The following is a 25635-nucleotide window of genomic DNA, read 5'->3' on the forward strand; positions in this document are numbered from 1 at the left end:
GTTTATTACCTACAAACTAAAAATTTGGAAGGACCCAGCTAGGGTTAAAACCAGGTCCAACTTAGAATCTGCGAGAACAGGAAATGTCATCACAGTCTGACAGAATTGCTACATTTTTGCAAAGTAAAGGACAAATAAGTTAAGTTAATACTCTGAAATCAAAGATTAATTCAGAGAATCAAAGGTTTTTCGACAGAGTACTAGTTTAGCTCATGTCCATGTTTTTACCTTTTTGCATTTCTTCATTTGACATATTTGTCAAGGTAAATTGGATGGTATAAATACTGAACAATTTATTTTGAAAAGGATTAAGAATTTTTACGACATAAAATCTTAACATTACATTATAGATGTCAACACCTTTGAAAGTTTTGCAACTTTTTGGCATTGCTGTATAAAGCAAAAGTAGATTTGCAAGAGGAGTACTTATGAGCAGCCAATATCTAGATACTGTATCTTAGCCTAGCTTACCGTTAAGCCTGTAAGGTGGTATATTTTTAATATAGAATTCAATTGGAGCTACTTAGTTAATAATTATTATTTTCTCTCCGTAACAAACTAAGCACCATTATTTTATTATAACTTATTACTATAATCTGATGCATAATAATTATTTATCTCACATTGGAGAATTTTACCTCTGCATTTAACCATCCCTTTTGGGAGCAGTTGGCTGCCATCGTGGGGCGACCGGGAATATTCAGGGGTTAAGGGTCTTGCTCAGAGAGCATGAGTGGCAGTCTGTGGGAGTGAGTTTCAAACTCACAACCTCAGGATTCCCATCCCTATGCCCTAAACACTAGGCCGCCACTCCCCAATAAGATAAGGCTGTTAGAAACTAAGACTGTTCCCTTACATATCTATGCTGTATAAAGTCTAATTTTGCAAAAAATTGTGGTAGTGAAGTTTAACGTAGTTCATTTTCTATAGTTTCTTCAAAACTGTTTCTATTAATAAAGTCATCCTATCTTTTTTTTAGAAGAAAATATAACCTCAGTTACCAAAATGAGGAACTGAATCATTTAGTGTGTTCTGTGATGATTGTATTCTGACCAGAAACAGAGAGAAACGCTGATATGTGGATCTATTAGTTTTTCATTATAAAGGTCACCAAACTTTCCAGCTTCTGACCTACAAAATAGTATCAGTCGTCCCATGACCAAAATGTCTGGTTCAGTAGAAACATTTCCACAAAATCAATTAACCACTGGTGTGATAATATTTTAAATAACATAAACAAAAATAGTAGATGGTTTTGTCCATGTTTGAGTGATGTTGTTATATCTTCAAGCTCTTCAATATAAATGTTTATTATTTTGTTTAATTTCTCTGGTGGATTTCCAAACCTCATGTTGGTTGAGTCCCTAACTGGGTCATGACCCCAACTATGGGAATCAGTAAAAGTAAAGGTAATACATTTGCTTTGTAGAGCCACAAAAATATCTCTGATAACTGAAAATAACTCTAAGTTTTCTTAAACAACTAAAAGGGGTTTTTGACAAGAGAATAATTTCTGTGCTTATTGCAGAAAGCCATTGATGCCCCAAAATCCAGGGGCGGGTCTAGAGGGGTAGCCCGGGGGCCCATGGCCACCCCTAGCCAATCATTGCCCACCCTTGTGGCCACCACTACCAGGTGACTTGTTCCCCGTGGGATTAAATTCAATACCCCTGGAACAAGAAGTTCTCCATTAAGCCTGATGGTGGCAGCATTTATACCATCATGTGGAATTTCCTACTTAGACCTTTTTAATGAAGGTATATTAACCAAAAACTGAACACAAATATGCAACAAAAAACATTCAAAACAATATATTACAAGTAAAAAGAGCTAATACAGAATGTTTGTTATTTTATGAATTAGTTTTTAGGTTTTTAAAAGAACATTACTCAACACATTTAATGTCTATATTATGTAGACAGATAAATTAATTTAAATGGCACTAATGTATAAATATGCTTATAGCTTTATTCAGTGATTTATTTGGAAGATATAGATATGCATGTTCATTCTCCTGTCGGTTTATTTCAATCAGTATAGATTGACCATAAGATGTTTTTGCCGCCTATCAGTTATCCCCCTCACCATCCCATGAAGGTGTTTCTGGCACTGCCACTGGTCAGGCACCATGCTAATGTGGCTACCTCTGGAAATCCCTTCGACACCCCAGTCAAAATTTCCAAAATTTCCTTGTGACATACAAATATAAAGATTTATGCAATGCTGAATATTGTTCCAAATCCATTTCAGCTTTAGATTAAAAGTAATTCTTAGATCCTGGAACTACATTTTTAGACACTTATTTAGCCTTTCCATGCAGCATGTGTATTCAAAAATAAAATCTTAGCCTAAAGAAACACAGGAAAAAAAAAAAAAAAACACAAGTTAATCAGTTGATTTGTTTTTTCTGTACCATTTTAATTAAATATGTTTAAAATGAAAACTATAATATTTGTGTACTTTTACACCATATTTATGAAGACAAGTTTTAAAGAAAACAGAAGCATGTCTCACAATCTCTCACATTCATGTTACTATTTAGGTTTTTTCATAGTCTAAACAATTACATGAAAAGATCAATTATAACACGCTGTTTGAACCATCTGGGCTTGGTTGGTTTTTGCAACAAAAAAGTAAAGCATTTTTTACCTAAAATATAAAATCTAATTTCACTTATTTTTTAAAAATGCATAAAGAGAAGAATCCTGGGACATTTGAAAATGTCTGAAGAATATTCGGCACTGAAGGCAAATAGTTTAACACAGGCCTTTTTGACTTGTGTTTTTTTCCCTGATGGCTGTATTTAAATGCAAGCTAAAGGTCACGCTGCGTTACAGAGCATAGAATAAATAAATACTGACATTTAGAGATGATCAAAGAAGAAATTTTATCCTTTCACTTATTCTGTCCTTTCCTCCTTGGTTGTTTTTTTTGGGGGGGGGGTTATAGATAATGATGATGTCTCTCAGTCCCAGATGCTCTCCTCCAGTGTCCACACTGTAATGATGTTAGCCTAAGCTAACATCATTATGGTCTGTTCAGAGATACTCCGTATTCAGTGTAATATCAGGGATACCAGTTCAGTCGGAGTTTTTGTAGTTGGTGAAGAGGTTGTAGAGGACTCTGAGAGTGGATTTAAGGTTCAAGTTGACAACATCTGGGGGAAAAAATAAGAAACAATTGAAATTATTAATTTTAGACTGTTCTGCGTAAGAAATCGGCTCTGAGATAAGTGTTGAACCGCTTTCCTTTCAAGCAACTATTTGTAATTTTGAAACAGAGCTGCAGCTTAAAATAGATCCCAAGAATTCGTAAATGATTATCATATGATGTATTACTCCTAACTGAGAATATTACAGGCACAAAGTAGGTTTCTGTTTTTTTTGGAAGTGCTGTGCATAGGAGACTAGGCTAAATGAATCACCAGAAATAGGTCTGCGGTAACAGAGGCCAGTCAGATAAGAGCTGTGCTGTTGCCTCCAACCTGCTTTTAGCCTCCTAATATCTGCATCTCTCTACTCAGTGTCTCACGTGTTGCAAGTAATCAACCTGCTACTTAGTAAGAAGCTGAACAAGGCTGATGATAATTACAGCAGCCATGACTGCAAGAGTTGTATTATTGCAAATATTGGAAACAGAGTTTGTAGAAGGGATGTTGATTCAGAAAGAAACCTTTTTTTTCTATGTTTAGCATTGTGACAGTGAAGATTCTCAATCATTCAGGTCACAGTCATTTCCAAAAGGTAAAAAAAAAAAATCCACTGGATAAAGAATAAAGTTTGAAGACGTTTCGCTTCCCATCCAGGAAGACCGGAAGAACGGGTCTGCCTCTTTAGGATGATCCCCATTCCTAAGGGCCGGACCTGTTCGTCCGGAATTATCTGCATTTTTTCAAAGCCAAAACAAGGCTTTTTTTCGGTCCACTCTATAAAGCCTCGAACTCAACGCCATTTCTAACATTTTGAATTACATAGTTTGTGGATTGTTTTTTTTTTACCTTTTTTGGAATTTGTTTTGCATTATTTCTTTAAAAAGCAAAATAACATTAAATAACTTTAAGCTCCAGATGTTTCCAGGACATGAAAGAGAAAAACGGATCCAAAATAATTATGAAATAATTTTTTTGCAACAATTTCATGATACTATTTGGCATGGCATACAAATGTACAGACAGATCTGATGAATCAAAAGAGTATAAATCATCTGTCTGAAGATCAGCCCAAGGTCTCCACCTACTGGAGGATTGTGCTAATGACAACTGTAGCAAAAAAAACAAAAACAAACAAAACCTCCCCCAAACTTCATTACCTGTTCAATAAAAACACAAAGAGATAAATAAATTTTAGTGCCGTAGAATCATTTCACCCAGTATTGTTTTTGACAGCCATCTTAGATTTAGTCTTAGTCTTCAGTATGAAAACTATTATTTTTAGTCACATTTTAGTCATTACAATATGTGAAAGTTTTAGTCGCTTTTAGTCGACTAAAACTTAAAAAGGTTTTAGTCTAGTTTTAGTCTGTTTTATGTTGCAAAAAAAACAAAACTTTTACAATTTGGAATAACAAACAGTTTCTTTAGCAGACTGACAGCTCTAGTCTAGATACTACAATTGCTGGGTATGGAATGCTGCCGTGCAGTTCATCATTGCTGTTGGGCATAAAACTGTTTTTTTTCAGCAGATTTCACCCTTCATATGCCGCCGTAGTAAGGTGGTAAAACATTGGAGTACCTTCTGGTCTGGCTTTTGGTTTCTTCAGGCCTCCATCCTGCATCAGCTCAAAAGCAAAAGCCACATTGTGAACCTAAGTGGTAACAAAACAAGCATTAATCATTTCTGAACTAAAACAAACACAATAAACCTAATTCTATGTTTCCTAAAAGTGCGACAACCTTCTGCTCAAAGCTTTCAGGGGTGAGGAAGAAGTTGTATAGAGGGACGAAATAGTCTTCCAGCAGCCCCATCAGCAAAATCAGGTACACTCCATCAGCAAACTAAAGAAATGAAAACAGACACATCTAATAAATATATATGATATAGATAAACATGCATTCTGCATGTGACAGACAGCCTGAAATAGGGGGCATCAGGTTTCATCTTTGTAAATATATCTGCTTTTAAAAAACAGAAAAAAGGAGGTCAAACAGAACATAAAAATAATAATAAAAATAGATATTTTTCTGAGTTCTGACTCTGATAAAATATTTTTGAATTTCTCCTACTTGAGTTTCCAGCTCAGTAACCTCCAAGTTCAGCTTGTTCAGGTGTTTGTTCACGAAGGTGATAAGGGACTGAAAAGAAAAAAACAAACGTAGCTCAGCAGGTTCACTCTGAAGTCATTAAACAAGAAAATTTCAGAAACATGTAATATCAGCTGATGATGCAGAGATTTGTTACCGTTTTTACTACATTGAGCTTGTCAGGCGCATGATCCAACAAAGTGTCAAACGCGTCCCTCTCTGCTGGAAAGAAAAACAACTTGAAAATGCAAAAACACCCACTGTTGGCTTTATTATGACATTTATCCTCCTATCAGTTCATAACAGATTAGAATTTTTAAGTCTGTTTCTAAACTAGGATGCATTTACTTCTAATTTGATATTTAAGATGAACAAAATCCATATAGCTTCAAATTACTTTTCTGATTATAATATCTAACAAATGAAATCACAGCTGGCCCACAACCAAAGTAGATGTTCCTCTGTGTTGTTTCTCTTCAGATTCATTTTTAAAAGGATCAACCTTTTTACCAAAGTGCTGAGCTATTTATGTGATAATTTGTATTGAGGTAGGGGAATTACATCCCAGATGCACTCACCAAATCGCCCCATCATCATCCTGGAACCGAAAAACAAAAGAGAGAAACATGATAATTAATTTGCATGTTCTGATTGCATCCAGTAGGTCCCATAAACATGTTGCATGTGTCGTTTATTAGGCCTTACTCTGTGGTGCTGGTCAATTCTTTGGTCACCACAGCAGTCTGCAGGATTCCTTCTCTCTTCTGCGTGAACAGAAATCAAAGGTGTGACTTCACAGATTAACTTATATTGCTGATCTAGTATTATATTAATCAAAGTTTAGTATAATAATGTATTACTCTTAAAGGTTCATTCATAACCAATTTGTCTTCAACAGAAATATTAAATTACTATTGTTATGATTTATAGAATTGTTCTGAGCTTATGCACATCTGTCTTAATAATATTTCTCTATATAAGTAGTTGCAGGCGACATATGTTCTGCACATCCTTACCACTGTAAAAGAAAATTATGCAAAAGTCATAGCAATGACCTAATCATTGCACTAATTGATCTCTAATTGATAATATGGAATGCATTGTGCAGGACAACTCAACATGGCCAACATTTTAATTGTTTGTAATAGCAGGACAGGAGATGGTCATGTTTTCTCACTTCATCAGATAATAAACAAAGGCTCTGTATAGAGAATTGACCTTTGCTCTTTTCACAAAAACATGCAATATATTTAAACAAGGCACATAGCACATCTTTTAAATACAAGAAATATGTTACAAGTTTCTCATTTTTAAATGATTTTCAAAGCTAAACACAGACAGTGGGCCAAAGCTTTATGTAGATGCTGGTTTTACTCTCAGTTGATATTTGGTATTTGTCAATCCTGCAAAAGCACTTCCATCAGACTTAATTAAACTGTGTTTTATTGGTAATCAAACTCTTCTAACCTAAAACTATTTAAGATCCTTAGTTGCTTTGAAAAGGGGGATGCAACATTACAACAATATGAGCTGAGGGCTGCAGTGAAAACAAAAATGTCCCGCCACATTGATGCAATAGCTCAGATAAAAGCAGAGGTGTCAAAAGTACTCACATGCTTTACTTAAGTAAAAATACAGATATCCAATTTAGAAAAGATGCTGGTTAAAAACATTGACTGACGTCCTTTACCTACATAAAACTATAAAAGTGCAGAATCGACATTGTACTTAAATACAACATTAAAACGAAGTTTTTGCCTTTATTGATACAATTTTTTATTTATTTATTTATTTATTTCCCGTTTTTGCTCACTGTCTGTTTGGGGTCTAAATGAAAATGTTAGGCAGGATAATATAGATTAAACTGAACAGAAGTCCTGCATAAGCAGATGAATACTTTTTAGAGTTCTGGTTTTCACAGGATTAATATTGCAAATAACACTAAAACTGAAACAGAACTTGAAACATGATCAACATGTAAATTTAAATAGTAATAAAATGCAAATAGATGGTGCCTTGCATTGCAGAATCTGACCCATTATCTGCAATCTTTTCCATCCCTGTTTCTTCATCGATGCCTCCATCAGTGTTTTTTTGTAAACAAACTGGGCTGTCTTATCAATGCGTATAGTGATAATGAGCCAGTTTGTAAAAAGTAAGGAGTACAGTAAGAACAGATATTTGTGTTTGAATGTAGAATGTAAAAGTAAAAAGTCCCACAACAATAAATATCCAATTAATTACAGTTATGGAAAAAAGATACTTAAGAACAGTAACTGTGTATGTATCCTTAGTTACTTGACACATAAAATGAGACACAATTAAGGTTTGAATTAAAATTCTGAATGTAGGTAGACCTTTATGGACATTTCTGTGTCAAACTAGCTTTTCTCTTTCTATATTATTTATATTTTATATTCAGATTTTGGGGGAAACTAAATGTTGGGTTTATATTTGCTATAAGCCACTATCATCAACTCTAAAAATAAATAAATAAAAATCACTCTGCAATGCAATGTTTCATTTTTTAAATAAATTTTTTTTTCAATGTTTTTCTAATACCGAGATTGATCTGTACTTGCTGTTTCTCAAAATACATTTAGACATTTCTTCACATTCAGACTTTTGTAGATAGCAGAGATCAATGTGAAAAACTCAAAATACATTAGCATGCTTTTCATTTCCTTTGAAGACATTTCATAATTTAATTATGTTCTTATCTTTTCATAGTTTTTAAAGCTTCCACAAGTTTGATGGATAACTTACCTTTACCACCACCACCTGTACAGACACATGCTCAGGTAGTCTGATGGGAGCCTGGAAGTGCATGGCCAAAGCAACCAGCAGGTAAACGATAGCCACCAGGTTCTTTGAATGAATCGCTGCAGAGACAACAATAAATACAAAAAGTCACATTAACATTTCATGGTAGTTAAGGCTTTGCAAGTTTAGGAAAACATGCAATATGTTTTCCTAAACTTGCAACATGCAATATATGCCAACATTTGCAAATCTCACTGTGATGATATGAGATGCAAGAAAAAGACACTGAGCTGTAATCTGGATAGAGCTGCTGGATTAGCAATACAGCAGTAATGTGGCAAGATGGTTTCTTAATAAAAAAAATATATTTTTTATGCTTTTTATTTAGACAGTATAATATAGTTTATTCATGTAGCCCCAATTTAACAAAAAAATCACTAATTTTTAGTCATGTAGAGAGACTCTGAGTTAATTTCACACATTCCTAATTGATCACCGCAGTTAAACCATGGAGTCCAGTTTGTTTCATTATTCATACTAGTTAAGCGTTTTCTATCTAAGGAACCCGAGCATATTGCATCCATTCATAGATTTATTCAGTAGGAGAGGTTTCCTCGGTCCTGACTTATTTAGGGCAGAAAGTTTTATGGAAATCTCACAGCTGGACTTGTTGCATAGGGGAAATTCAACCAAATTACCCCACTGGGATTCTCTGGGTTCTGAGGGCGACCCATTTTTTACAATAATGAAAGCTAACATAGTGTTTATGAGGGAGAAGTATAGAGAATGCAACACCTAAAATATTTTATGGCATAAGTAGCCTTTTATATCTGTGTTACAAACGATCTTCTGGAAGACTGGTTAAATTTTCCCATAAACTAGCTCCTAATAAATGGGTGAAAAAGTTAAGAAAGCCTGACCAGAAGACCTGAAGCTCTAAAGGTCAGGTTGTTAATGGGATGTCTCCATATGTGTGTGAAGTCAAGAGAGAGAACACATCTGCCAGCAATGTTTCCCTCTAAGCTGCGTGCTTGTGCAATTGTGCGGTACTCGCTCATTCTCAGCGCAGAAGAAAAAATGTGCAGTGCATAAAATAAAATCCAAAATAAATGACCAATAACAATCTTTTTCTGGATCATTCTGCGTCCGTGCATCATTCATTTTTTCTATATCAAAACCAAAAATGAAAATACTAGAGGCAACAGTGTTTTTCCCCCCGAATAGAGAAATGGAGAATTTTTTTCTTAACTTGCAATACTAATTTAAGTATATTAAAAATCAAATGCATAGAGAATACGTTCATCTCATTTTTATTCCGTTTTGGTCTCTTATAGCATCTCGTCTTTATATAACTACTCTTCAACCCCAGTTTCAAATGTAACTATCAAATCAGTTTTATAATAAAACATTATTTGTTTAAAAGTTGTATTTGGATGAATATGTTTAGTAAAATGTCAGTGTCCATTAAAAAATCTTTTGCAAATGTCCGTATTAAGCAGTCCTTATCAAAGCGCGCAACAGATGCATAAATAAATGATCCAGCAGGAGAAGATGAGGCGGTCCAAATTATTTGTTAGTCTAGTCTTCTAAAATGATGAAACCCACCGGTTTGTAACAGCCCTGCTATCAGACAGCTTAGGATGCATCTGTTGACAGCATAGCGTAGCGTGGATAGCATGTTCCATGTGATTTTTTTCATAAAGGGGTCCAGCACGTTTTTTAGAAATGGTGGCTGCAGCACTTAAATGCTGATTGTAAAAGAGGATTTGGTTTAATTAATCATATCTAAACAGCATCCGGAAAGCTCTTAAAGAGGCATATTTGGAAAACCATTGGGGAAATTAGAAGGACAGACAAGAAAGATACATTCAAGTTAGATTTGTTCATATTCTAGTGACATTTATGAAGTTCTTTTATTTATAGATATTAATTGTGAAATGATTTTAGTTTTATATAACTTATAGTAGAAACACTAAAAAAATGGTTAATTAAAACATTTCGAGACAAAAAATTGAAGGAATTTATACTGTATCACAAGCTACAGTATGCATTTCCTTGTGCAGAATTTGAATGTTTAAATGGGAAGAAAAAGTCTGAAAGGTGTGATATCTCCTTCCTTCGAGCTAAGGAGCCTCACCCTGAGCAGGACTCTTACATATAGCATATTAAACATTAGACATCTCATGATACAATCTTTTTTTTTTTTTTTTTTTTTTCAAGTGAGACAAATCCCTTCAATTGGGAGTAAACTACTGGAAATTGCTCCAATAATTTCTAAGCCATGTAACTTGCTATTATCCCATGTTTATCACAACTTTAATAATGATGTGTGATGATAGTGTGCTCATCCAATGTTGCCCACATTGGTCTTCAGTCTACTCAAGCGCTTGTGTTAATGCCCAGACACATGAAAAATTAGAGGGAACATTGTCTGGCAGTATAATGTATCTCACTGTTACTGATATTGTGGATGCAGATAATTTAATTAACAGAGAAGGACGTTTTTTATAACAGGAAAAAAAATGAGAAACTGCATCTGACTTTAAAATTAAGGGAAGAAAGAATATCTAAACAAACTGAAAACTATATTTTTATATTTTTTATGCTATGTAATGAAGCAAACATCACTTTAAAAGAATTACTGAAGAAACTCATCTGTATTTAACCAGAGTCCCACATAGAAAAACAAAGACAAAAAAAATAAAGTTCCATTAAGCTACTCAACAAATGTTTCTCTAACTAAATTATTTATTCCATTCAGTTCCATTGACTTTGAACCCTGACATCAATGTATATTTACTTTAGGCTATTATAAACTAAAAACATAAAACTCACAGTCTACGCTCCACTCCACTGTCCAGCCGTGGGGCCTCAGTGTATTGTTGACGGCCTCCAGAACCGTCTGAAGCTTCTGCTTTTGTCCAATCTCCGACTGGGTGACCTCTGCTACATTCAGCTTCCGATCCGACAACTTTTCTGTTGCCGACAGGAAAAACAAAAGAAAAAACACAAATAGATTGAATAATGATACATTTAAAAAACAATATTTATATATCAAATTGGAAAGGAATAAATAACAACTTTCTGCTATAAAGACAAAGACATCCTTATTTTCATATATATCCCTGATTAATAGTAATCAGTAAATGAAACATAACCATTCAAGATTGGTTGAATTGTTGAAGAGTTGTTCATTAGACAGCTGTTTGAAGCAGTTTTCTTCTAATATTTGGTTTATGGTATACCAAAATAGAAAACCACCTCATTGGAATTAGGAAAGCATTTACATATAATGCCACCTACTGGTCAATCTTTGTAAATGCAAAGTGTTCATGAGGGCAAGCTGGCATTATGAAATGCTGGCCATGTCTTGACTATCTTATCCCTCTAAAATGAATCTTCTGCCTAAAAGTTTTCCTTCAATATATATTGTTGACTGATAAGATGACTGAAAACACTTGGTAGAAACAAAAAAATGTTAAACAAACAATAATTGCTAATAAATTTCATAATAACAGAGTAGCTAAAAACAGATTCTTTCATTTTGCTAAATACAAATTTGCCTCATCCTGTAGGAACTACTGGAAAACATTTTTTTTTACAGTAGACACCTTATTGATTCAGTTTCATGTAGTAATTATGCCCATAACTGAATGAGTATAAACTTTATTTGAACTTCCTAATTATTCTAATAGTTTCTAGAAGTACAATTGTCCCATTGTTTCAGGAGCAATAGTGGCAAACAGGACAGCAGGAAATCAAACTTTGTTTAAAACAAAAACCGATGACAACATGAGTGAAACTGACCTTAACATGTTTATACATTATGTTCTTCCTCTAAGGTTTTATGTATAGTCCTCTCTATGATAAAAAAAGACCATTTCCTACCAAATAACTTCTGTAGCACTTGTCCATCGTAACAGTCCTCCTCCAGGTCTTTCACTATGATCCTCTCCTCCGCCAGTTCACTGTTGATCCAGTCAATTAGTACCTATACAACCCAGCCGACAATTAGGTTATCTTATTTTACGCATCAAAATATAAGTTTTTTTTTTTTTCTGTACACAAAATCCAACTTAATCTGATCTACCTTCACTAGATCTTTAAATTTGAGATCTTCCCGTGACGTGGGGTCCAGCATAATCCTTTCAGCATTTTCTTCTGCAGGGAGAAAACACCAAAATAAAAATATACAGCTTCTACTAGCTTTGCAATCAAGTAACTGTTTCCCTCAGTAGTTCGATGTTTAATTAATAAGATGGTAAAGACATCTCCCTGACAAGTTTTCCATTGGATTTCACTTAACAGTCAAAAAATAGATACAGAAGATTTTCCTTAAAGTTGTGTCAGTGGGGATTTCACGGTTTACTGAGTACAAAGCAATCTGCACTCCACCCACTTTCATTTCCCTCTGTTCAACAACCTAAATAACCTCTCAGAAACTCACTTAAAGAATTAGCCTGAAGTCTTAGAAACAGTTGCCTTACAATCCTAACTGATAGCTAATTATTACTAAACACATTCTAAGATATGTTTAAGGTAATTCACATTTTAAGGTAAGTCCAAATAAAATAACTCTGTATGCAGGGGAAGGTTCGTACCCAGCAGCGTATCCTCTGGATGGATTTCTGTTGCTGAAGGAAGCAAAGGAGCATTGATAGCGTTCTTCCCCTCCTCATGGAGATCACTCACTGGTGAAACAGAAACAGAACCACCAAGATTTTTAGAAAACCTGCTTTTAAGGTTCCCACAAAATATCAGGTATTGAAAAACACGATTAAAGGTAAAAGGAGACTGAGGGTTAGGCCTAATCAATGATAGTGATATGAAATCAAAACAAAACAAAACGGGACATTTTTCAGTTGTGTCACATATATCAGTAGTTACTTCTTATAAAAATGTAGAAAACAATGACAAATGCTAAACAACATAAGAAATCAATTTTCTCAAAGTAAGGTTTAGTATCCGATCATACACTACTAGCATTATCACAGTATTTCATATACTTTTTAACAGGCCAGACTGCAGCAAAATGAAAAAGACCTAGGCATATTCATCTCTGCAAATGGCCTAGTTAAAGTCTGGAGCTAAATATAATTCTGTGAAAAGACATTAAAATTGCTTCTCTCCTATGCTTTTTATTCAATCTGCCTGAGTTTTTTTAAGAATGAAGAAAGTTTGGCTCAGTGACCAACTGTGCAAAGCTGCAGCCCCAAACACCTACTGTTATATGAAAGTTGGTTCTGCAAAGTATTGGCTCGAGGACACATTTTCAGGTTTAAATTTATAACATGCGAAACTGTGTAAGAAAATAGCAGAGTTGTTTGAATCTTTTACAAAGCGCTGTAAAAAACAAATTAAACAAGCTGGTGCATTTGCATGGTGCAAGACTAGTGGACTAAATATGTCCTTTTTCATTTTTCCTTAACCCCTTATAGCCCAATCCAAGAAAAAAACAAAACAGAGAGGCAGAGAGAAATAAACAGCGGCGAAGAAATAACTAAGGTAAAAAAATACAAAGGAAGAATAAAACAGACAAAAATATTATAACATGCACATAAATAAATACTTAAAAATATAAGTAATTAAAAAATAAAGTTGAAGATTATAAAGGACAGATAAATAAATATGGTAAATATTACAAAGGCAAATAAATAAAGAAGCTAATTAAGAGTTATATACATTTATGTCTCACTTTATAATTTAATTTCTACTTACATTTATTTGTTTATTGTATTTTTGTTGGCAATTAATTGTATGCTTATACATTTATTGAGCATTTATTTATTTCTCTATTTATTTTTAAATATGGCAGAGTTGGTCCTTCATAGCTGAATACCACCTCCTAATGAATAACACATGAACCTTTAAGGCTACATCAGCAGAAAACTACATTAGGTACCAGTAAGGTCACCTAAGAGCAGCAAACTGAGGCCACAATTGTCACAAACTCAGACTTTACCTGTCTGATAAGATGCCATAGCAGAGTTTAAATTCCTCCATCTACCTTAATATTGTCACTGGTCATGTCTGTCTCTTTATGACCACTTGAACCCATCTTCTGATGGGTATTGCTAGCAGCATACCACTCAGTTTCACAAAGCTTAGACTAACTCAATCAGATTTCTTGAACATGAAAAGGAGTTCCCTTAAACTTCCAGTGGGCTCCATAATCCAGCAGATCTTAGGCCAACATGGGAACTAAGGAATGTGGCGGAAGGGGGGCTTTAGATCATAGATATGCTACAGACAGATTTGAAGCAAGTGTTGTCATGGTGTCATGTTAAGATGGACCAAAATCTAAGAAAAATTTTTCAGACCCCTTTTGGAATCTGGCAAGAAAATTTAAGGTTGTTATAAATAAGATGATCTAGAAAGAACAAGAGATGAACAGATGCAATTCCTGGATCGGATATCGGATTCAATATTGACTTATTAGCTGGATCGGATATCGGACATATGATTTGATATCAGATATCGGAGATTCAATCCAGTACACTCTACATGGAACAGTTATTTCCTTCTTTTTGTTGTTTATTTGTTCAAGAAAAAATATATTGTATATTTATATCTCTGTTAATTTGTTACCTTTTTTTAACAATGATTATGTTAAGGCTAAAGTCTTTACTCGTATGGTAAGATATGTGCTTAATTCTAGGCCTGGACAATTAATTGCATTTAAAATGTAATCGCAATTTAGCAAAATGCAATTTTCAAATTGCAAAGGCACTCAGTTTTAATCACACTATATTTAACAAGAGCAAGACAAAGCATTTTTCCCTCCAGCCCTTTGGGTGGCTGTAAAACACTTGAAGTGGGTTTATAAGCACACAGAAAAGTAGATCTTTTTGCGACTAGTAGAAGTAGAAGAAAGCACTTTTTTCACACAAAGACTACAGTAAAGTCCTACAACAATAGAGTCTGTGCAAGCAAGCTTTCGAAAAGTGAAAGCCAGGGGTGAAGAAAAAAAAAAGTTTGGGGTTAGGGCAAACGATAAACTAAATAAAATTGTGATCTCTATTTCGGTTAAAAATAATTGCAATTTGGATTTTTGGCAAACTTGTTCAGCCCTAGTTAATTCATTCAGCAACAGAATTGGATCGGTATCAGATATCTGCAGATATGTTCAGCCCACTTATCGGTAAAAGATTGGATTGGGAAAAAAACTGGATCGGTGCATCTTTAGAGAGAACCTGTTAAAGCAAAGTACATAATAAAGTAGTGAGTGTGTTTATAAGATAAGATAGTGAGTGTGTTTATAAGATAAACACACTCACTACTAGGGGCGAAAGTGGCGTTGGATGTAGGAGTTTGCCCTGAAATTGAATGATTGACGGTTCAAGCCCCGACTCTGATTTTCAGTGTCGTTGTGTCCTTGGGCAAGTCACTTCACCTGCATTGTCTACTGATGGTGGTCAGAGGGCCCAGGGGAGCCAGTGTACGACAGCCCCGCTTCTGTCAGTGAGCCCCAGGGCAGCTGTGGCTACAATGTAGCTTGCCACCATCTGTGTGTGAGTGTGTGCGTGAATGGGTGAATGAATGAGTGTAAAGCGCTTTGATCAAGTCTAGTGACTTGAATAAAGGCGTTATATAAGTACATGCCATTAACCATATATTTTGCTTAGGAACACTTATTCCAAAAGTGCTGGTGTTGAACTTAGCTTTGCATGTTGCTGTAAAAATCCAGATCTAATCTCCAAGCTCAATAGTTTTGCATCATATTTACATCCATACTGCTGAACACTTGGCAAATGTTTATTCTGGTTTTGCTTCTTCCCAAAAGTCTTTTCATTTCTTACTTCCTTTCTCACAACATGACATTTGCAAAAATGATAAAACCTTTAAACATTTCTATAACCTTGTTATAGAAATACTGTATGTCCAATGTATAATACAGCAGCAAACACTGAAACTAGGATTCTAATATTTTTAAGTGAGCAGAAGACATTTCTGCTGACACGTTTCACTGCTGACTGCAGCGATAGTCCAGAGATTTACAGCCTTTCTGTCGCTAATGGCTGTAATGCTTTTATCCTTCCAGCTTTTCTATTTGCTCAACCTGCAACAGGCTAAACCAAAATCAATATATACCAAACTGTCATTTATTCAATCCTATTATTATTCTATTATTATTCAAAAGGACAGAGGTGGGGAAGATGGAAGCATAAAAACATCAAAGTGAAGGAAGCCACTCTTAGTGTGTTTATGGTTCAGATAGAAGAATGATGTGACTTAAAGGGTGAGTCATGAGAAGATAAACAAAATTAGCTTGAGACGGTCCCCAAAGATTTACTATCTGATTCGGCCCCTCTCATTGAACCTTTAATCTTACTATAGATCATTTTGCTTTGTAAATTACACATCAGACTGGCTCAGATTCCTGATAATTGTAGCTTCCTGTCTGCATGTTCATCCTACTGCATCCCTGCTGCTTTGGGCCATCTGAATGTTTAGAAATATATAAAAAATAAATAAGTAAATCAAACTCCTTTTCTAAAGCAGCTTGCTCACTGCATACTAACAGTTAACATTTAACTTAAGCTGCACCGATGGCTCCCACTTCCCCATTTCCACCTCCAACTTCCTAACAGTCCAACATTAAAGTCAGATTACCTTGCTTCTTCCTCTTAGTCCCACACAGCAGCCCCGCCATGTCCCCAACAACAGATTCTCCTCGGCGCCGGCCAGCAAGTGAAGGCACCACTCACAAAACGGGAACGGTAAAAATATAGAGAGCATGTGTTTGTGTGTGTGTGGGAGGGGGGGGTGAACTGCGATCGGTGCAACCGAGAAGAGGGCAGGGGCGTCACCACGTGTTTATTTCTGTCACAGCCCTCCACCCCACCTCTGGAGTTAGCAGACAGGTTCAGGGACGGGTGACAGGAAGGAGGCAGACGCCACAGGGCGTCAACGCACACAGGTTGGCTTTGGGATGAGAAGACAAGAAGGACTTTCAGAAGTAAGCCCAGGTAAAGTGAAAACTAATGTCACTGTATCACAATTTGAGCCCCGGAGAAAAGAACTGTTCCATCCATGGCTAACGGCTGATATCAAACGTACTGGATGCAAATTTCACAGCCTTTCTATAATAAGCAAATCTACTGACTAAGCATGAGAACTGGGCCTTTAAAATCAAGCTGCATCAGATAGATAGGCAGGCTGTGGCTCTGCTCCCATTAAGACAATTATTCTAATTTAATACATACACAGCTTGCAAAGCTTAGAGCTGAAACCATCAATCTTCTAAACCAGTTAAGACCCAAGAAAGGAGCTTTTAGGGAGACATGGGAAATGACAGATTTATCAAAACTAGCAGAGCAGCTGCAGGGAGGCTCCCTTTGCATTAGAGATGGTCTACTTATAATCTGTGTGCATCATAAACAAGAGCGTTAAGCAGATTGAAATCGACCTCCTCTGGTTGGGCTCCACCGCCTCCCCAGGAGGGAAACGAGCCACTTTACTGAGGCACACAGGGGAGGATATAAATAATGCTGTAGTATGGAGAAGACAGACAGACAACATGCTTAAATATAGCTCTGGTTATTTACACCGAGTCAGGGATCAGTGAGTAAGAGCAGCCAGGAGAGGATGATGTTTGAGTGGATTCCACATCTAGACCACTACGCCTTAGCTGGAACTCACTCAGCTGATTTTCCGTTTCTCATTATGTCTCTTATTTTTATTACAGTTTACATTTATACTGAATAGAAAAGTAATGAGTTTTGTCACAATTTAGCTGAGATTAGGACTGTTTTAATAAATCTTTAATTAATCTACCAAAGTCATAATGTCTGTAAGAAGTGTTTACATTGTCTGGTAAAATTGCTGGGCTGCTGACTGGACAGGACCGGGCACTCAAACTGAGCCATCAGCTCCGGGACTGGTCTGGGAACCCCGGTGTGCTAACCCCCCAAGCATACTGTCACCGGGTCGGGTTCGGTCACTCTGTCCCCTGCTTGCTTCCTGCCTCCATCCGCCAGGGTTCCCAGACCAGCCCCGGCTCGGTTAGAGTGCCTGGTCCAGTCCAGTCAGTGCTGGACTGTAGTCGAACCAAAATCCCGGACGATTTTGAAATTCCCCCCGGACATTTTTTTAGGTATGAGAAGTGTGACATGTCCGGGAAAAAGAGGACGTCTGGTCACCCTACCATATAAACAATCTTGATGTTTCAGTGAGTGCTTGTTGCTATGATGCGTCTTTGCTCAGCAGCTTCCCTCGTTGTAAACCAACCAATCAGCGCACAGCTCATCTAAATATTCATGATCATACCATAAAAGGAAGGAAACATGTCGTTTCATTCTAGGGCTTTTAACAAGGCTTGCATTCGGGCTCATAGAACAGCAATTACCGTAAATTCTCTAATATAGGCCCGGGCCTTTATTTCACTCAAGTGCATCGCGGTCCAGGCCTTTATTGGATAGAGGCCAGTATTAGAGACAGGCCTCTATTGCTATTTGAGCAAAACAGACTACCAGTGGAATGAATAAAAATGAGATTTTGTGTCTATTTGAACCTATAAAACACTAGGTTCATTTATTGAAAAAGTACAGTTACCATGTCTCGCTTGGTTTGAAGTAAAAAAAAAAATATAAAAATCCTCCAATTCTGTTTAATTCTCCTCCTCAGTTTCCTCCTCCTCTTCATCTCTCCCTTTAATCTCCTCATCACTCGCGCTGCTCCTCCTGTTCTGCTGCGTGTCTGTTCTCTTCCTCGCGCAGACGGGCAGCAGCAGGGCTTGTCGTTCAGCAGCGCAGGGCTGTGGTACTTGTATGTTACTTACTACCACAAGTATAATGTTGAGGTATGCCCAGAAAAAACGTTTATAGCCCCGGCCTGTATTAGAGACCGGCCATTATTTACCTCCTCTGACAGCAAGACCGGCCATTATTAGAGACCCGGCCGCTATTGGAATACAGGCCAATATTAGAGAATTTACGGGTATGTCATTTTCCACCCAACCAATGTTACACACCCTATTCAGAGACCTTAAGGACCAGCACCAAATATCCTGCACTTTATCATACTTTTGTACTTAGGTATTGCCTCTTGTTCTTAAAAATCTATAATCATATTAAATCTATAAAACATAATCTATAATCTATGTACTTAAGTACATCTGTACTTTTTTATTTTTACTTAAGTAAAGGATTTGAGTGCCTTTGACACCTCTGGTTATAGAGTTGTATACCTCTCTTTGCAAAGAGCAGCTTTCCCACAGCATGATGCTATCACCACCATGTTATCATGAATAATATTTTACACGTGATGTCTGGAAACTGTTTTTCATTTATCTATTTTTTACTTGTCTGCCAAGTCTCCCTTGAAAAAAGAGATTGTTAAATTTAGTAGAGACTTTCCTGGTTAACTAAAGGTTTAATAAATGTTTCCTATTAGAGTTGGGGTGTCAGCGGTGTTCTCAGACTAAAACAGTTGATTATTTAATGGCAGTGTTCTAATTTCTCCCCCTGGTGGGCGTCACTATCTTGGTAGATTTGCAGTTAAGCCATACTCTTTCTATTTTTGAAAACAACAATTCAAATGTTCTCAGTGAGACTTAATATTGTTTTATAATGCAACTTCAAACTTCTCTATAACTATATTACAGTAATAGTTATATTAAAAAAATATATATTTTTTTTCTTCTACTTGCTCTGATTCTGTTTTATTTTTCTATATTTTAATCATGTAAGGCACTTTGCATTGTCTTTGTACTTAATTATGCTATACAAATAAATGTGCCTTGCCTTGACTTGTCTTGCCTTACAGGTCTGTCTGTTGTCTTCCTCTCTCTTCTCAAACCTGAGAATCTAAGCTGAGCAAAAAATTCATGGGTAAATTGTGTTTAACGATTAGTTAGTCTCTAAAGGTCCACGTTTACACTGGATGTTATTTATTGGCATCAAAGTAAATGCGGCTGAATGCAGTTTATAGATTTTTATCTGTAAACAAGTGAATTGTTTTCCTCCCACTTCATAACATGTTGTGTCTATCGCATGCGATTAAATATGCATTGAAATCTGTGGGTCTAACATCAAAAACAAAGAAGACATAAAAACTTTTGCAAGTCTCTAAAAATTATATGTATGAAAATGTTCTGCAATAAGAGAAAAATATCCAGTAGAAGTTAGAAACATACCAAGTCAATGAGCAGTTAATAAAGTTGACAAATCATAACATTAAACATATTCCTATGGTTATGTGTCAAACCTTTATAATTATAACTTCATTGCTAAAGTATCTACTGAACACTTACAGTAAGTCATTACCTAATATTTAGTAAATAAAAAATTATGCTGAATTGAGGAAACCTTTTCTATGCAGAGGGTAAAAACTTACTGTTGTTGCTGTTTGCTGTTGCAGCCTTTTTTTCTGTTATAGTTTGAATGTTCAGGGTGTTCCTGGCCTGTTAAAATAATCAGGATGTGACAACAGCCTCATCATTTTTCCAACGAACAAGCATTGCTGCATTTTCTGCCCACAGAATGATTCCAGCCTTGTCAAAGAAATGCAGACTTCCTTTCAGTTTATCTCGATGCCCAGAAAGACTCATACACCAGACTCTATGTACTCAATGAGCCTCAAAATAGTTTTTCAGAAAAACTACATGTTCCATTCTTTTATTAATACAGCCAATACAGTAAAAGCACTAAACCACATGTTGTGGTCACTAATAGTGATTAATCAGCAAAAGTGAGGCAACATTTCTAGCAGTATAACTCATCCCCTGGGTGTTGGCTTTAAACCACTCCCAGAACAGAAACCAGAACAGCACATCATCTTCTTACAGCAACTTTAACTTCAGAGCATTGAGTTTATTCAAACTGACGGTTACTTTCTCTTCAAACATGTTGAATTAAAATTAAGCAGTGTTTTACCACACAGTGGCAGTTAAGCGCCTTGAGTTGCAAGACCTGCTGGCTCTGAATCAAATACAGACTGAGGCCTTATTGGGGAGATAAGGGTTTATATAAATAAAGGAAACATCATGTTCTTATCTTAACAGACATATTTCCTTAAAGGTATAGTGGAGGATGTTCTTTTGCCGTGTGGATCATCAAAATAAGTGGTCCTCCGAATTGTCAATCAATCTGGTGATATGCACATTTAAGGCCATACTACGTGCACGTCCCAATTTCCACTTACCGGTGACGAATCTGACATAGTGGAAAAATTGAATTTTTAGAAAGTAAGCTAATAGCGATGCAAACAGCAACTTGTAAACTGAGCGAGGAGAAATAGGCTCGTGCACGCTCTCACAGATTTTTATTAGGCGTTCCCTCTCAGGAAGCGGGTGCAGGGTTGTGCATGTGCATTGTTTTTTAAAAGTTGAGAGGGAGGGTCTTTTTAATAATTCGCAAAAATCCTCCTCTATACCTTTAATGCTTTAGTTTATAACCAATTATATGTAAATATCACTTATTTGCTGTAAGTCAAATGTTTAGTAAATTAATGTTGAGCCCAAAATTAATGTGCATTTTGGTATGATGACAGTTAGTGGCATTAAGTAAATAGCAATTTTTTTATTTTATTTAACCTTTATTTTACCAGGAAGTCCCTTGAGATAAAATCTCTTTTTCAAGGGAGACCTGCAATAAAAAAAAAAAAAAAAAAACCTTTGTCTGAACTAAAGCGCCAAAGGCAGCTACAGCGTTTTGCTGCACAGGCTGTGAGCCTGTTCACAATGAGAAAAGAGTGTGTTAGAGTGTGGAATTAATTATTTATTCACCATTATTCAATCAATATCTAAATGGATCATTTATTTCAGTATTGAATTATAGCTCCATATACAGATCATTTTTATTTTCAAATATTTAAAAAACAAAGAGAAAATTCGAAAGGAAAAAAATGTCATGACTGAACTGATATGTTAGAGGTGGAAAACGTTATTTAGCATTAGCTTTTATAAAACAGAGTTCGTCAGATTTATGTAGGTTATCATCTAAAATCCACCAGGTCTACTGCTGCATACCTCTACTTTCATGGACCAGGTAAAGTTTAAATCTTGACCACTAGATGATGAAAAAACACTTCTAATAGGATCCTTATTGTGGGGGGGTATATGCATCAGCCAATGTCTTTGACATACGCACACCAACTCAGCAGCATTTGAAACAGAACTGGCCTTATAAGGCGACTTCATGGTAAGACACCTAGACTGGTTTGCATAGATATACAGTTATTCATCATTTCCGTTAAATTAAAAGGGATTGTTTTTTTTTTTACTTTTGATGACTCCTTTGGACAAACAACTTTAAAAATAATAATATGTACAAACTTCCATTAGTTTATTGCTAAAATCGATTAAAGAGACACCGCACACATTTGGAAGCTTGTTTTCTTGTGGCTGGATACTAGACCGCTCTCCTTTATCATAATAGAAAAAGGCTAATTAAAATAAAAGGTTTTCTGGTCTTCAAGGAGTCTATATCTTTACCATGCATTTCAACTCAAATTAATTTAAAAGTCAAAGCTTAATGTTAGCCTGCTTTTTAAATTTGAAGGCAGATTTTACATGTGACAGGATCTATGATAGAAGTCTAACACAGGTAGGTGTTCCAGCTGGGCTACGAATACAAATACATATCAAAACTTTGGAAGGGATAAATGGTAGCAGAAAAAAATACTTAATTTTAGAATCAGGTTAAGTTATCTGCTGCAGTCGCTGAGACAGCAGCTGACTGGAGCTGAATAGGTCTCTGGGAGGGAATCAGTCGATAACAAATGTGTGAGATGAAAACATTTTTCAGTTAAATACATCATAATTAACTCCCTTTTTATTAATAAATATTTATCTATATTAATGTATTACTTTTCAGGAAATAATACCATATATGTCATTGGATGCATGTATCATATTATCAGTTCTATAATTGTAAGAATGAAACAGGGGAAACCTTTTTTGACTGTTTTCCATTGGAATGATTCATTAAAAAATTAGGAAATTATAAGAAAAAGATCTGTAGAGCTGAAAAACAAAAACTTAATTTCTATCACTTTTTACAATTAAGTCAACTACTAAAATTTAGATCCATTACATTTGAACATTAAAGAAGCTTCTAACTTTGATTCTTTAAGACAGATGAAAGGAATTCATTTTAGCTCTGACATTAGGAGCATTGCATTCATTTTAAAGAAAAAGACAACTAAACTGAATAGTTTACATTTTTATGTTGATGATATATATATTTATGTGCATATTAAATTTAAAAATGACTTCTCTCTTGCACAACTACTGCCTTAGGACGTTAAAGCCTGGTTTGCTCTGAAGTTATATCTTAACGACGAAAATATTGAAGTGATTGAGTTTTGTCCCAGTAACCTGATGTTGACTTGAGCCTTTTCACAGTTTGTTTTTTTTATTCTCAAATTTGGGTTTTAGGATGGACAGTGATTTTAAATTGGATTGGTAAACTAGAAAAGTAGCTTTTATCAAATCAGACAGTTGGCCAAGGTCAGACATTTTCTTGCACAGCAGGACTTTGAAACCGCAGTCCATGACTTTGTTACATTCACAGCAGCCTTTTACATTTCCATTTTGTATGTCTGCTTCTGTCTCCTTGAACCCCAGTCAGCCTCAGCAGATGGCCGCTTACACTGAGCCTGGTTCTGCTGGAGGTTTCTTCCTGTTAAAAGGGAGTTTTTCCTCTCCACTGTCACTACAAGGATGCTTAGTGTGAGGGATTGCCTTCGAGTCAATGAGTCGATGCAATCAACGGGTTTTCCCTAGATAGAAAACTGAATAGATTTGATCTGGTGAACTGTAATGTGCCTTAAGATGGCATGTGTTGTGAATCAGCGCTATAGAAATAAACTTAATAGAATTTAATTACATCTCGACTGGACTGTAACACACTTTTTGGGTTGAGCCAGTCTCCATCGTACCTCTCCGCCTTTTGACTGAGAGACAGAGCTCCCATCCTGGTCGACCTCCATTGGCAACCTGTGCATTTTAGTTAATTTCAAGATTATTTTCATTGTTTTCAAATGGATTGCCCCCTCCCTACCTCTCTGAGCTTCATCCCTCCTATGCACCCACTACTCGGTGCCTCAGATCAGCTGACCTGCTGCTCCTGAAGGTACTGAGGTCCAAATGGAAGCTCAGAGGAGACAAAGCCCTTTCAGTTGCTGCTCCAAAATTGTGGAATGAGCCCCACCTCCTCACTAGACAATCCTCTTCTCTGTCTATTTTTAAAACCTATTTTTATTCTTTGGCTTTTAACACAGCATGGGACTCTCTGTGTTTTTGCGTTGGTGGTTTGTTTTACTGTTTTTTGTTTTGTTTTTATATTTATATTTAATTAATCTATGTTACTGTATTTGTTTTATTCCTTTAAGCTTCTATGTGGCTTTTATGCTGTTTTAATTTGACCTGATATGTACAGCAATCCATGTCAGCTGTGGCTGTTTTAAGTCTAAGTCTAAGTCTTAGTCTATGTTTAAAGGGCTTTATAAATAAAGTTGAGTTCAGTTGAGTTTAGTTTACATTAGCTGACCTATTGTGGTGTTAGGAAGTCTGAATTCCTTGAAATAAGTGAAAAACCTCCTTGAAGGTGAAGACTGGAATTCAGGGAGGCTCTTAAACAATTAAAATGTCTCTGACCTCCTGCTGGTGGCCCTGCTCTGGTGGAAATTATAAACACATGGCTGTGAAACGCACACACACACACTGAGGTTGGTAAACCTTTGCAGCTGTCCTTCTGACCAAACTGGCCTGTTGAAGGGCGGAAAACAATCTGAGTCCACAGACTAAGTAAAAAGGTGGTTTACAGTCACCATATTTTTAAACATCCTTATTAATTAGCATTTCTAATCACAGGTCATTGCATATTTGATCTATTTATATGAACTTGCTTCATCCTGAGTGCCAGAGGAGTTGCTATGAAGTCTTTGTTTATAAAAATAGACGTCATTCAGCCTTTAGAGAACTGTTAACTTTATCAGCCTCACTTCTGTTTGTGTTTTTTAATAATGCTTCTACTCTTCTCTGAGATTAAGGTTTTTTCTCAGAGCGCGTCATGTGATTGCAGCACCATGGACAGAAACACAGGATGACTTTTTATTATAAAAATGTATTTTTTAATAAAGAAAAACTAGAGACTTGCCTTCTTTAGCTCGTTTCTTTCGCGCTAAGGTTCCTCCTAATTTCCCCAGGAAGGATTCGTCCTTTTTCATCTTTGCAGGCTGCAGGCTGGCAGATGCGCTCGGAGTCAGAGACATGCTTTTCTCTCCTTTTCTCTCCCTGACTGACTGCCACCCTGTCCGGTCTCTGTTGTTCACTCCTCCCAGGCCTGCATTAGGATGATCCAATCAAAACACGCAGTTCAGTCATCAGGCTTCATTCAGGAGTCAGCGGTGGTTTGGCTTTTACGCAGAATGAATCACAGGAGAGGAAAAAATCTCTATTAGTTGCAGCGAAACCACAGCGCCACCCACAGGTCTGCAGATGTCGTTAATGGAAAGGCCTCAGCTATAATTAGTCTATCTCTCCCTTTTTTTTTCTTTTTTTTTTAGACTTAAGAACAAGGGCTGCAGACTCACTTATCTACAGAGATGGCAAAAGTACTCACTTTCCGTACTTGAGTAAAAGTACAGATACTTGTGTTAAAAAATACTCTGGTAAAAGTGGAAGTACT

General features: G+C 36.1%; 1 protein-coding gene across 1 annotated transcript; it reads right to left on the reverse strand.

The window, feature by feature from the left end:
• Positions 1-2414: 2414 nt before the first annotated feature.
• On the reverse strand, positions 2415-25372 carry parvb (parvin beta). The gene is made up of 13 exons (XM_015393541.1): positions 25105-25372; positions 12604-12693; positions 12093-12163; positions 11891-11993; positions 10838-10978; positions 8006-8121; positions 5945-6003; positions 5818-5837; positions 5397-5458; positions 5222-5290; positions 4892-4993; positions 4731-4803; positions 2415-3157 (listed from the first exon to the last, which is right to left on the reverse strand). The coding sequence occupies exons 1-13, from the start codon at positions 25217-25219 to the stop codon at positions 3081-3083; spliced, it is 1098 nt and encodes a 365-aa protein (XP_015249027.1). The 5' UTR covers positions 25220-25372; the 3' UTR covers positions 2415-3080.
• Positions 25373-25635: the final 263 nt, after the last annotated feature.

The sequence above is a fragment of the Cyprinodon variegatus genome, unplaced genomic scaffold (genome assembly GCF_000732505.1).
Source record: "Cyprinodon variegatus isolate N-32 unplaced genomic scaffold, C_variegatus-1.0 Scaffold647, whole genome shotgun sequence".
Taxonomy (NCBI): Eukaryota; Metazoa; Chordata; class Actinopteri; order Cyprinodontiformes; family Cyprinodontidae; genus Cyprinodon; species Cyprinodon variegatus.

Bases quoted from the DNA above. Each gene is read 5' to 3' on its own strand.
- parvb (XM_015393541.1), bottom strand. From the start codon at position 25,219: ATGTCTCTGACTCCGAGCGCATCTGCCAGCCTGCAGCCTGCAAAGATG. The intron at 12,164-12,603 runs GTACGAACCTTC...TTCTCCCTGCAG, and splicing joins TCCAGAGGATACGCTGCTGG to AAGAAAATGCTGAAAGGATT. The intron at 5,838-5,944 runs GTAAGGCCTAAT...TTTCGGTTCCAG, and splicing joins GAATTGACCAGCACCACAGA to GATGATGATGGGGCGATTTG.